This window comes from Pteropus vampyrus, unplaced genomic scaffold (genome assembly GCF_000151845.1).
Source record: "Pteropus vampyrus isolate Shadow unplaced genomic scaffold, Pvam_2.0 Scaffold19, whole genome shotgun sequence".
Classification (NCBI taxonomy): Eukaryota; Metazoa; Chordata; class Mammalia; order Chiroptera; family Pteropodidae; genus Pteropus; species Pteropus vampyrus.
Window position 1 is genome coordinate 1,625,486 of NW_011888800.1, and position 14,154 is coordinate 1,639,639.

The 14,154-nt window shown below is 36.0% G+C and overlaps 1 protein-coding gene and 1 long non-coding RNA gene across 3 annotated transcripts in view; one reads left to right on the top strand and one right to left on the bottom strand.

Annotated features, from left to right (window-relative positions):
• Positions 1–11,660, bottom strand: part of ARHGAP11A (Rho GTPase activating protein 11A) — a 22,312-nt gene extending 10,652 nt beyond the window's left edge. Inside the window, exons 1-7 of one of the 2 annotated variants that reach the window (XM_011354867.2) lie at positions 10,783–11,660; positions 7,526–7,596; positions 5,712–5,808; positions 4,964–5,217; positions 4,172–4,335; positions 3,859–4,005; positions 265–339 (exon numbers count right to left, since the gene is read on the bottom strand). In XM_011354867.2, coding sequence (XP_011353169.1) covers positions 265–339; positions 3,859–4,005; positions 4,172–4,335; positions 4,964–5,217; positions 5,712–5,808; positions 7,526–7,596; positions 10,783–10,911 — 937 coding nt within the window. In that variant the 5' untranslated portion in view covers positions 10,912–11,660. The remainder of the gene's footprint in view (positions 1–264; positions 340–3,858; positions 4,006–4,171; positions 4,336–4,963; positions 5,218–5,711; positions 5,809–7,525; positions 7,597–10,782) is intronic. The other variant, XM_011354866.2, reaches the window with a different exon arrangement.
• A 301-nt stretch (positions 11,661–11,961) lies between these two features.
• On the top strand, positions 11,962–13,871 carry LOC111736257. Its single transcript, XR_002779138.1, has 2 exons — positions 11,962–12,005; positions 12,907–13,871. It is a non-coding gene; the product is annotated as an uncharacterized LOC111736257 (long non-coding RNA).
• The last annotated feature ends 283 nt before the right edge of the window (positions 13,872–14,154 follow it).

Here is a 14,154-nt window from a genome sequence, read left to right on the forward strand (position 1 = left end):
AACTTCTGGTTCTAAAACAAAAATGTGATTGAATTACTTTCATATATTCAATAGCATCCAACTTATAAGCAACAGAAAAGCATGATTTAGAAGAGTAAAGAAATTAAATCTAAAAGAAATTCTTACCTACAATTTTGGGTTCATTATCCAAAGTATTAGCAATGTCACAACACAGTACAAAATCTCCATTGAAAATAATATTAGATTTGATTAAATCAAAATAAGTCAGAAATTTTCATTTAAATAAATACAAATAATACTTACCATTTTTTTCCTGTTGAGGTGTAATAGAGGGTGTTCTGCTGTACTTAAGTTTATTTAGTGCTCCACTAACAAAATCTGAAATGCAAGGCATATATAATCATATAATCAGTTATAACTTAACATTTACCTCTCTTTCACTAATAATTCATATTGATATTTGTGGTCTTTGAACATCTAAGTTTGTATCAGATTATACATTTTAGTCACTTAAGGCAATGCTCTAACTGGCAGGCAATGGCTAATCAAGCCCTTCATGGCACCTGGACAGAAAAATGAGCTTATAATGGAAGAGGAGAAATAGAAAAAAAGAAAAAAAGAGCAATGAGAGCTGAGCAGAAGAGAGAAGAAACAACCAAGCAACAGACTCAGCTTCAGCACATAACACACAATTAAAACAACAGAGCAAAATCAGGAGAATAGAAAGACAAACTATTCCCTCTATAATCTGAAACCATCCTGACTGCCTTATGTGCCAAAGTACAGATCATCTTTAAAGAAAGGGAAAAATTATGTCTCAATCCCTTAAATAGTCTTGTGAGCTTATTACATTTCAGGAAATTCCATGCAAAGAACAGCATCATATTATATCAGCTCAGCAGTGCATCTCTATCCATGAAAGACACTTGTTAACACAGTGACAATAGAGAGAAGCGTGCACACACACTCACATACACAGGCAAGAACAAGAAAATTATGATAGACCAAATCCCTCTTGCTTATTTTACAAGTTTGCTCATGGAATTTGTGTAGAATCTGGGACAATACAATTATTGAGAACTGTCATACCCAGCATAAAATTAAGCTAGAGTAGCTAACTCACTTAACAAATACCAAAAGTTCTGGAGATTGACTGCACAGCACGAATGTACTGAACACTACAGAAGTATACACTTAAAAATGGTTAAGATGGTAAATTTCACATTATATGTATTTTTCCACAATTTAAAAAGAAGTCCCAAGATTCTTCAAAGTAACTGCAATTGGATCACATGGATATTTGTGGTATTTCAAAGTCAAATGCAAAAAAAATAGAAGGCTAGCTATAACATAAAAAGTAAACACTGATGGTCTAGAGTTCCTAAACACCTATCATAATTTGTTTGAGTGAATAAAGTACCTCTGGGTTTAAGCCAAATACTGGTAACTTGACTTATGGATTCATTCAGTAGTTTATGCCTATTCAATACAAAAAGCACTGTGTTGGATACAATAATATATAAAACATGGTCTCTATCTCCAAAGAGCATTAAATAAGAGAATCATGCACAAGAAATAAATATAAAACCATATGAAAACTAGAGTCTAGAATATTATATAATGTAGGAAAAGAAAAGAGATTATTTTCCCACTAAAAAAAGGGAAGGGGGAAGCTTGTTTGACAAGGCACGTTGGGCTGAATTTTGACAACTGGATATACTTTCAACAAAAGCAGTAGGTGGAAGTAAGAACATTTTATCAATAAACGGTATAAGCAAAAGAACAAAGTATCTAGAAAACCATAAAAAATAGTTTGACTAAATTATAGATTGCATAAAGGAGAAACAAGAAACAGTACAAAGGCATGCTAAAGCAACCCTGTGAAAAACCAATTAATGTCTGGCTATAAGTATCACTATTATCAATGAAAACTTCTGAAGGTTATATGGTTGAGATACATGATTTAGAGTTATGCATCAAGAATGTCAGATTTGACAGCAATAAGCAGGGCAGATTCAAAGATGAGGCACAAAGACCAAGTAAAGATGCAGTAAACACTGGATAGAATCTATGGAACTTGGAAATTGTGTGAATATAGATGGTAAAGATGTAGGCACCTATTGTTTAAGGTCTGAGGGATGAGAGAATGTGCCTTTAATAGCAAAAGGAATTCAAGCTGAAACAGTTTAAAGAGGGTAAACATCATTTTGAAATGCTGATCTTAAAAGGTGAAGGAAAAGCAAGAAGTGAAGGTGCCTGCCTAGTAGGCCTTTACTAAAGTGGAAATGACATTTGTGAGATAACAGTGAGGAACACCCCATTTCTCGTTTGCCCCAAGTATACTTGCTAGCAGTGCTTGCAACTGTAGCATTTATCCCAACAAAACTTGCAGATTAGTCCTAACTTTACCCTCCCCAAAGTCTGCCACAAAACATGTTGCTTTTACTATTTTCGCATCACTCTAGTATATAGTCTTTGGAAACAAATGACATCATTCTATTTATAACATTCTGGTTTTAGTAGTGATAATTCCATTTACAAAATATAATAATTCTCAATCACTGAAAATGTCGAATTCTAGAAAATGTAGCATTCCTATATGTGATGTTAAATGAACACTAGCAGCAAGGTGAACTTTTTTTCTAAATAGGAAAATCGATAGAGACAATGTTCACTGACAGCAATAAGCAGGGCAGATTTATTGAGATGAGATTAATGAAAGTGAGTAAATGAAATCATAAAGGGAAAGAGGGTAATAAAGATAATCTGTGTCCGAGAATATCTACTTTTGGAGTAGGAAGTTTAATGGGTTGAACTGTGTCCTCCAAAAATATATGTTTAAGTCTTAACTCCCAGTACTTATAAATGTGATTTTACTGGTAATTAATCTTTGCAGCTGTACTCAAGTTTTGTTTTAAGCCACCTAGTTTCTGGTGCTTTGTGACAGTAGCCCTAGGAAACTAACAAAGAAGGCATTAAGAGAAATCTACAAAGGAAGCAAAGAAGATACAGAAGGCAGTATCATATAAGGCAATAGATCAAAAAAGAAATGGTATAATTAATAACAATTGGTTCTGAATTCAAAAGATAAGAAATTTCCTAAGATAATCAGAGGACCTATAGACAGCTTTCTTGATCGACAAGGAGATAAGAAGTCTTATAATTGATTTCACCATGATGGAACTCTGGGTCTTTTCTATTCTTCCTTAGTAATGTTCCTTCATTTACTTCATACTCCTAACTAATTCATATCACTTTTCAAATCATGATCTCACCCCTGGATTATTGCACACATTTCTGATTTTTCTCCCTACCTCCAAGTCTCAATTCTTCAAACTTTCTGAAATATTTTAATAATGTTATGTCTCTTCTCATAAACCTTCAATAGTTCTCTTAATACCTAGCTTAATATTCTAATTCTTTAGCCTGACATTGAGGTCACCATATATCATCCTAATCCTTAGGATTAATACTTCAATCAAGTCATGCTGGTCTTTTTACAGACACAGACATTGATTACTTCTTCTTTACAGAAACTTTTTTTCATAGCATCCTTCTCCACTGGACTAGGAGATAAGCATTCTGAACCTCCACTCAGTTTCCCTACATTCTACCCATTTTTCAAAAAGGTACAGTTTGAACTCCTATTTGAAGCGTTCCCAATCATTACAAACTGGGAATTTTCTCCTTTGAACACATTTTTTTTATGCTGAAGATATGACACAATATTAGATTGTATTGTCATTTTTACTTTTCACATGCATGTCACGTCTTTCCAACTATGCTGTAAGCACCAAAAAGGCATACACCATAGTTTCTGCATATTTATGTTCGAACGCATTTCAGATAAAAGAAAATTGGTGTACTGCCATAAAACAGATTGTCACTGCCACTTACCTCCTACACTTTGCCTTCGCTTTCTCTTACAGTCACCAGGAGTTTCACATTCACCTTCCTCAAAGCCTTCTAGTGATGGAGTAGCACAGAGACCATCAATACCCAGCATAGCTGGTATCTTCTCCAGGACGAAATATGGAACATGCCCTAAAGGAAAATGTCACAATTAAGATTTTTCCTCTTATTCCCCTTGAAATGCTTAAATAGTATACACCAACTTTCTTAACAGTTGTCTTCATAGTTCACTTGGAAGAAGCTGGGATCTCCCTTATTTAAACAAATCTCATTGCTTCATAATGCAAGTACATCTTACCAATATCTGATGCATAATCAATAAAAGTCTGTACTACTGCAGCCTGTAATCGTAGTTTTTTTTCTGTGTTAGCAGACATCTTTTCATGTCCTTCACTTGTCTGAAGAAGGTTTGGTGCAAATATCACTGCAAGATTGCTGCTATCCATCTTATTCTCACTAGACCTTAAATGAAAAATAATTTTATGAGATGGAGCCAAAGATAAAAATACAGAGTTAAAATAATGTATTAAATTTTGAAGACCTCTTACTTTACCAGTCAAACAAAAGTGAAAATACAGTTCCCCTTTATCTACCCATCTACATGATTTGGCTTGAAATAATAAACGAGAAATATACAGCTTCTGTAGGCTTAAATATGTATCAGAAAAATTATGCAAACCAGAGCCCACACTGTTTTTCCATACAAACTGAAGATGTTTATTTGATGTTCAAATCCACACACAGAACATTTGAAGTATTAGAAGGAAGTATGTCTAGAATAAGCAGTCTCACTGACAGCAAGGAAAGGGGACAAATTTGAAAAACAAAACATAAATATTTTAAAAACACTGTAATCTGAAATTATTCATTGGATGAAAATCCTATAAGCATCGATGAGCCATTAAGGCATTCACAATGATGACTCTAAGACAGTGAAGAAATATCAAATCGTTTGTTTCTTAAACTATATAGAGTATACTTCTTATAGTAAGGAAATATATTTTTAAAAAATTTTCCATTTCAAATGAAATTCATTATCTAAAGGGTAAATTTAACTAGTCATTTCTCAAGACTTTTAAGTACCACTTACCTAAGAGAAACATTCCTGAGGAAGTTAAAGAAATATCTTAATATATTAATTGTGTGGTCAGGCATAAGACAGGAGAGCAACAATGTAGCTTTATTTTTCTCCTCTGTTCCTAACTGTTGAGCTTTGAGAAGTGCTTCATGCAAACCAGCTGGAAGAATGGGCTCTGGCAGTTCCCTAAAAAACTGCTTAAGAAGTCCTGCAACATCACAAGGAGGTGCAGAAGACAGGCCACTTTCACCATGGTCTAGTTTATTCTGAAATAAATAAAATAATCTTGAGCATTTGAGAGCTTAAGAGTACATAGCAAATAGTGTCCTTTCTTATACTCTAAAGAGCTTTCTCCAATAAATTTCTCTTAATTCTTGTTTTAATATACATATATCTCCCTTTTAGAAGGCTAAAAACAATTTTGCAAGTTTTTTTTTCCATTTATAGGAACAAGTACCATGAATTTGAAATTCTCTTTTGAAGCATGACATAAATAGCTTGATTGTGATAATTTCATGATGTTTATGTAAATTAAAACATCAAGTTGTACATCTTAAATGAATTATACCTCAATAAAACTGAAAAAAAGGCATTATGTGATATACATTTTCTTTTGAAAAATAAAGTTCTTCTGACATAAAAAATATTTGCAAATTCAATTTCTGTCAATAATTCATGTAATGCTTCTAAGTTTTTCAATCATAAAAACTAAATCAAAATGTGGTACAAAATAAAAATTAAAGTTCAAGAATATGCTTACCTTTAGTGCTTTTAGACGAATAACAGATCCTGATTTCCTAAAAAGCCCTTCTGTATGGATATGCTCTTCTAAAGATGTGCAAGCATCAACAAGAAAACTGAAAGAGAGAAATCTTTTCAGGTGGCCAGATACACACCTTTCTAAATCCTATTATTCTGCCAAAGTACATCAGCAGACCAGGCACTACACTCCTTTCAGAAGCTCTGATTGCACAATTCCCTGTAATCCCTGTGATGAAAGGTTGTTGGCTTCCTAAATTCTTCTCTAAGACTCATCTTTTTACCCATAACAGCTTCAATGAGCCCACTCAATCCTACTCCATTTCCCTGTTTCCACTGAGAGCACAGGATTTGTCATTTTTACTGCCTCTACTTCAAATCCCAGTTTCTACCGTACCCTCTCCAATCTAACTCTTATCCCCAATATTCCAACAAAACAGCTCTTGTCAAGGCTATGAGGGCCTCTCCCTTGTCAAATCCATGATCAATTCATTGTCTTCATCTTGCTTGTTCTACTAGTATTTAACGTACTTGATTACCTCCTGCTCATCCTGAAAATACTTTTTCACTATTCTTCTGGTTTTCCTGCTGACTCCCTGACTGCTTCTTCTCTAACTCGTTTTCTGGATCCTTTTTCTGCCAGACCTCCACGAGCTAGGATGACCCAGGGCTCTAAGGCCGTCTACTTTTCTTTATTCTCTCTCCATGTGTAAGCTTGCACAGCACACACAGCTTAAAATATCTACCATCTACTACATTAGCTCAAAAATAAGGAAAGGTTTTATTTCTCAACCTAACGTTACTTGTCAGAGAAGCCGGATATATCCCAATCCTTAGAATCCTTCTCATATTTAAAGGTATGTGCTTAATTTCTTTATATCGAACAATTTTGAACAACGTTGGCTTTAGATGCTTAGTTAACAGCCGGTACCAACAAAGTAGAACAGATGTCAGCTGCAAGCAACTGATAGAATTCTACTGGTACACAGTGGCTGAATGTCATAGATGTTAACTGACAGTTTTTTTTTCTTTTAAAGCAGGCAACAAAGATGTAGTTCTTATTACTGGGAATATGACTTTGCAATTCTAAATGCTGAAAATTACAAATGAACATTTGATAGGTCATTTAAAAAGCAAAAGAGTGAGAAAAAACCTTATGAAGATTGTGAATCTAGACCTATGGGCTGAGAGAAAATGGTTCTAAAGCAGCAAGGTGTTCAATAAATGCTTCTGGACAATGTATCAAACACCTAGGTTATTGGACTAGAATAGCCAGAATGAACCCTACTTGTGCATTTTTAAACTATTTTCATTAGATGTAAACTTCCTTAGTAATTTCTGATGCAGTTAGTCTAAAGGTTATTTATAAATAAATAGTAAGTGACAGAGAAAAGCTTCGGTGTTATCTAATTTATATTCACAAGTACTCCTATACTTTAGCCCAAATATACTTTTATCTAACATTTCTAAAAACAACAAAAAATATCAAAATTACAACTGAATTGGTAATTCAGTATATTACTGAATATAATCAAAATTGTGGCAAAAGAATTGGTATTGAACTGAAAACTGTAACTTAATAAAACAAAAATAATTGCCTTTCTAACATTTATTCATTTCTGAACCTTAAAATTCAATCCTGGAAATGAATACAAATTAAAAGTTAAAATGTGTAAAAGTTTAAAAAACTTTTACATTACTCTTAAGAAATTAAATCATTTGCTAGTTCAAAACAAATGTGTGAGTCCATCACCTATTTTTAAACACTCAAACACCAGTCTGAAATAATTATTCTTCATTTCAAATTTTGCTTACCTTGGAACGTGTCCATATTCTGGTACAATGGAATGGGGCAATGCATTAAAAGGTACTCCAAATATTTTACCCTAAAATGACAAATTTAGTTACTCTAACGCAAATATTAGGCATAATATAAGTTTTCATAAACACTAAGCAAGTTAAAAACCTCAGGAAATAAAAACAAAAAGCAGAAATAAACTATCAATCAAGACAATGAAAACAATTATTTCAAGTACATTTGGTAAAAAGTAACTACTATATATACCAGACATTATGCTAGGTACTGGGACTACATAGATGCTAAAGATTAAGTCACTGTTTAATCTTGATAAATTCCATCAGTTTCCAATGCCATAAAGGAAAATCAATCTAGTTGGTGCTTAATCAGGAAATCTTAATCTTATTTGGCTCAAAACACTAATATTTTCTCCAAAATACTACCAGTTCCTTCAGTAGCCTTATAAATGCTGATTTTATAAATACCGACTTTATATCTTCCTTCAGTCACCTCATAAATACTAATTTGAACAAAGGGCTAAGTCGATTGATAATGGTAATTCCTGTCACTCATTGAGAATTTCCTAAAATTATTTCAGAAGTGGGTATTTTTAGACCTGATTATCTTTTCCACACTCTATGGAAAATTGCTATTCAAACTATGTTCTGATGGACCCATGGTAGGGATTCTGAAAACATTTAGTTCGAATTTCATTTAACTATTTTGAAAACCACCTTTTAAAAGTCATATTCAAATGTAGTACTCACATTTAAATTTTAATACATTGAAGATCCCATGAGTATAAATTTGCATGTTGGTTAACTTGCATGTTTGTACACACCTTGCCACTAGTTTTGTGCATGCATTCAAGCTTCTTAAAAATGTGTCACTGATTAAAAAGGTGGTAGTTTATCACTGGACTTAAACAAATAAATTGAAGCCTGTATATGTCTCTTACAAAAAATTAAATTAGTGGGTATATCTAATCTCATAAATGTTAATTTAGCTTAGATGCACCCGCTCTCCATGAGTGCTCTAGAAGCAATTATGTTTTAAGAGCACCTTATTTAACCTTATATTTACAATAAGAAATCATTCGACATTGTTAATGATTCAACAGAGTTATTAGTCCTTTTCAAGCATCTGGCTCCATTTAATTGATGGTTATAGAAAAGACAGTGTGGTACAGTGCTTAAGAAAGCAAGTTCCTAGAGGCAGGACTGCCAGATTTTAAAATCCTGGCTCTTCTACTTATTAAGTGACCTTGATCAAATTAACATTCTCTATGTCTCAGTATCCTCCCATAGGTCCTAAGTCATAGTTGTAGAAAGAATTAAATGAATAAACGATGTTAAACATTTATATCAGTGTCTGACACAGAGTAAGCATTTAAAGAATATTGGTTACTGTTATGATTATCATTTTAAGGTGAGCTACTTAAAAAAAAAAAATTGTTAGCATGGGCAATCCCTTATTTGGGTAAATTGGAATTTGCCTGATACTGTGCAATCCAACAAAATACAAAAATAAACCAGATGCTGAAGCTGATTATAAGTCTAAAAATGTCATACATAAATAGAATTCAGGGTGATTTTTTTTCCTTCAGTCTCATTACTCAATACTTGGCTTCACAAGTAACTGCTATAATTTAACCTCATAAAATAATATGCTTTTTAAATTTTATGATTGAAATATTACTTACAATATCATCTTAAAATCATTGCTAGTACTTTTCTTTAAAAAGTACTAGCTAGTACTATCGTTTGCTAACAAACACCAAAAAACTAAAGAAATCGAGCTTTCAAACAATTACCAATCCTGTAACACCAATTTCAAACAATTACCATTCATGTAACACTACAATGCTGTGTAGTTCTTCATTAGAATATTTTTTTAGGGTTTCTACCATTACTATCAACTAGGATGCAGACCACTTATGGTAACAACTATCATTAGTTGAATAAGTGGCTTGTGATAGGCATTGTGTTAGTCCTATCTACAGATCTTAATGTTTTTTTAAATCCCCTAAACGACCCCAAAAGTGATACTATTATTATCATTTTATAGAGTGGAAAACTGAAGCTTAGAAAAATTAAACAATCAGCCCAAGGTCCCAAATCTAACATGGGTAGAGCAGGATTCAAACTCAGGTCTGACTCTAAAGACAGGTGTCAGTTTTTTCTTAAGAGGTGGAAAAAAAAAAACCACCCATGTACAAATTCTTTCATATACTCACAAAACCAACTATATTTGAGATCTTGGAAAGCCAGTTTTACAATCCAAAGAAACCACTATAGCTTTTAAGTATAAACAAGTATCTTGTCATTACGATGCAAACAACAAAAACAATTTCTCCAAATTTATAAGAAGTATATAAATTGTCAATAGTTTTCTTCTCCAAGTACTTACTATCTTTCAGAAATTATAAATTAAGAGTCATGCAATTTAATTTTATTTTCATCTCTAAGTACTTAGAAAGTACGATAGGTAAATTTAAAATTAAAATGTGTTATGTTCAATTTATTTTATGAAATTATCGATGGTGCAGTAGATATAAAAATCTCATTCAAAATACCCTTACTTTGACCACCCAAAAATCATCAACAGCTTTTTAATTATGCCACTTTGGCTTCTCAATTTACTCATTAAAAAAAAAAAAAGCTTTATGTCTCCAAATATGATACAGCCAAGAAGTTTTTTTTTTTTTTTGAAAATGAGTGTATATGGAGGCATTATCTGAAACCTATTTCTAATGTTCTGTCACACCTCTTCATCTACTGATTCATTTTAGGAAATGTACTGCTCTTCTTTGCCCCTCTCCAAATCTTACTCTACAACAGCGGTGGTGGGATACTGTTTGTCTCCCTTCCCATGTGCTACTTGTTCAAAATACAAGAGATTGGCAATATCTGGAGATTTTTTAAATTGTCACAAACGGGAGATGCTACAGTCTGGTGGGTAGAAGCCAGAAATACTGATAAACATACTTCAACGCCCAGGACAGCTACCCACCATTCCTCAATTATCTAGTTCAAAACATCAAGCTGCTAAGGCTGAAAAACCGTGCAACTTTCTCTCAGTGACCAAAAATACCTATAAAGAATCAAAAATGTCATTCTTTAAAACCATCTGAGTTGAATTAGACACACAACCACATTCGCTTTTGGATCTATACAAACAAGCATTTAAGCATGATCTGGTAATAAGTGCTGGTACGGGGTGTGCCTTCTTCTTCTTTTTTTTTTTAACCTAAATCTCCTTCCCCAGAACTTACCACTGTTTCCGTGGCTACTGTTTCATGTTTCCTGCGATCGCACTGCCTACCGCCACCTTTGACTTTGATGCCATAGACAGTCCGAAGCTGCTGCAACAAGGCCAACCTCACAAGCCTCTGATCCCACATGCCCCGCACGTCGCCCACTCTCCGAGGCAGAATCTGAGTCCTGAAACCCGTTCGCCACCAAGGGTTCCAATTTCCGAACACTCTCAGGTTTGCGCTCTGCTCCGTTGCCTTCCGGCCAAGTCTAGCACTGTTCCGCTCCCGGACCCCAGCCACTTCCACGACTTTTTCCTAGTTCTATCCACTTCCACCCACCGTCTTTTCTTAGTCTTTCTATCTAGTCACACCTCACCTTTCCTTTACTTACACAGACCTTTCTTGCCACCCGACCCTTTCAGCTACTTACACAAACTTCCCTTCTTTCTGATCCTTTCTGACCCTTGTACCAACGCCTGTTATCAGCTTCTCACCACTTCCGGCCACTTCCTAAGACTCCCTTTTTTCCAAACCTGACTTTGCCCTCGTCTCTAACTGTAAGGACGACTCTTCTCGTCCCTCCTGCCCTGGCAGAGTCAGCTGAATGTTCTCTCTGTACCCGCGGCCTCCGCCGTAGCCCAGCCGCCGGACCAGCCGGCTGCTCAAGCGTCTCTTCCAGTCCCGGTCCCCGCCCGGGCTGGTCGCCACTGTCACCCCGTTTCACAGGCTGCTCCTTCCCTCCCCCTTCGGCCTGCCTGCAGCCCCCGGCCTGCACATCCTGGTGCGCTCACTGAAGCTAATCAGCACTCCTCATGCCTCCTCTCCCACCGCCCCCGCGACAACCGGAACCACTGTGAATGTCTTCCCTTCAGTTCCAGCCCAGGCTCAAATGGCAGCGCCAAACAGCGCTCCGCATTCTGATTGGCCCGCTCCTCTTTTCAAAATCAGGACCTCAGGGGGTGGCCAGATGTCGCCTGTCTAGTGAGGTGCGGGCGAAGGGGAGACCACGAACGGTAATGACGGGAAAAACTAAGAAATGTGAAAAAAAGATGAGTCCCACTTCCTCCTTTATAGCCACATTTTTGGAGAAAAATACTTTATAAAGAGTATTGTAATACACCTGGCCTGCGCCTAAGACAATATATTCGGGGAAATGTGATAGACACCTCATTCTCATCTTTTCAGAACTTGGCGGAGGCTGAAGGCCCTCTTACAGAGAAACTGCTTCTACGGATCCCGAGGTGAGACAACTTGAGTCAGGATTCACAAACGCTGATTTTTAGTAACTTAACTGAGGGCCTTTGGTAGGAACTTTGGCAATGGAAACTGTTCCATATTTGGGGGACAGATGGTGACGCTCAAATCTTAGCGCATAGATAATTAAATAAAACAAATAAAACCTGTAATGAGAGAGTAGTGTGCGGGAGATGGCAGTTGCAGAAGCTTTATTCAGTGGGAAATGGAATTAGGGAACACTCGAGAGGAACCCGGCTTGGGGCTCGCGCATTGCTGAAAACTTGGTTATCTTTTTGACGAACACTACTGCGCATATCCAGTTCTTGTTCCCGCTGTTTTTCCATTCTCAAACGTCTGCGACCCCGTCAGGATGTTCTCCTTTCCGGGATGAAATTACGTTAGGGCTGCTATTGAGTGATCTATTTACATGCCTTACATTTCCTGCTCAAGGTCTAAGTCCCTTAAGAAGGCAGGAGCCAAGTTCGTGTTTACTTCCTACAAAGTGTAGCCCAGAATTTTGAGTGTCAAAGTTCTCATTTAGTGCTTTTTGAATGAATTTTATGAGGGATTCAGCTGCCACTCTTATACAGTGGGGTAAACAAAGCAAAAAAAAACCCCCAATTTTTGAGGATAAAAATTAAGAATCTAAATTTGACGAGAGGAAGCAGGAAAACCTATATACCAACATGGCTATGTGCACAGACTCCAGATTCCTAGTTCTGTGGAGTTTTAAAAAGTAGACCCCTTGTCAAATAAATGTGGGAGTTTAAACTAGTTTCTTTGCCATGCGATCTCTAGGGGCCTTTAATACACCACTGTGCACTGGGAGTTACCATTAAGAGGAGGGAGTTAGGTTGCACTTCCTAGTATTTGACTGCTGAATTATTTTTTCTCTCATTATTTCAGAGTACTTGGTAATTGGTGTTTCAGAAATGAGCTCTGATGCACTCTGCATCTTGTTCACGTAAACCCATAGAGAAGACTTCAGGACTGCTACTTGGTGGGCTTTCCTATCTTTGCACTCAAACTGTCTCCAAGGTTTAGTCAAATGTTTCTGTGGTCTCCCAGAGCTAAGAAATTTGGACATAATTATAGAACATATATGTTTTATTATTATTAATTATTATTATTAAAAGGAGGAAAATGAGTGGGTATAGGAAAGTAATAGTTTGAAATCATCAAAGACCTTTCAAAGACAAGACAGTCCATCAACCTACAACATCACTTCTTGCTTGACCTTTGAGGTAAGCAGACAAGGATAGGGAGGTTTATGCCACTCTCCAGAATTAAGGCAGGATTAGTGTGTTGTTTAGGTCCTCCAAGAAGCAGACACCAAGACGTGATTAGATGTACAAGAGATTTTGAGGGGGAAGTGCTTGTGAAGGATAAATGGGAGGAAGCAAGAGCAGCCAGGAAGAACCTGTAGATTATGATACAGGTCATGTGACACCTGTTAATGGGGAGGTGGGAAGGAAAGATTCAGTAGAAAGAACCTGTACTATAGCACAGTTCTAAGACATTTGGGCCAAGTTAATGGGGAGATCCTCACTTAAAATCACATGTTGGAGGAGTCTTGTATCCAATAGGAATGGGCCAGTACTAGTAACCCTCAGTCATTGACTGAGAGCAGCCCATGGTACAAATGCCTCCGGTAAATCCAGAGGGCTAACAGCTGGAGCTGTGAGTCAGCTATATTCCTTGCAGCACAAAATCTGAGTTGTAAATTTTTATGGCCACTGGGGGAATGAAGTCAGATGACCAGGGTTTGATTCCAGCTCTACCACTTAATTATGGGAAAGTTATCTAACTTGTCTGAGCCCCAAATTCCTCATCTGTAAAATGGACATCAATAAAGTATCCATCTCAAATAACATGACTCATGTGGAATTCTTAGCATTTTAGAATTGGTACATTAAAAATCTCAAAAATATTAACTATTGTGATTAGTGGTATTTGTAGCTGGTACAAAGTCAGAAGTCTCAGCCTTCAGAGAATTCTGACATCTAGATGAAATGCTGAAAGTTTAGAGTCTTTACCCTGTGTGCCTTACTGTGTGGATAGACTTCTATTCCAAGGTCTTTCAAATGTGATCCTTTCTCCTTGCTCCTCTGAACAAAGGCATTCTCTACTGAATTTCACTTACATACTTTTAAT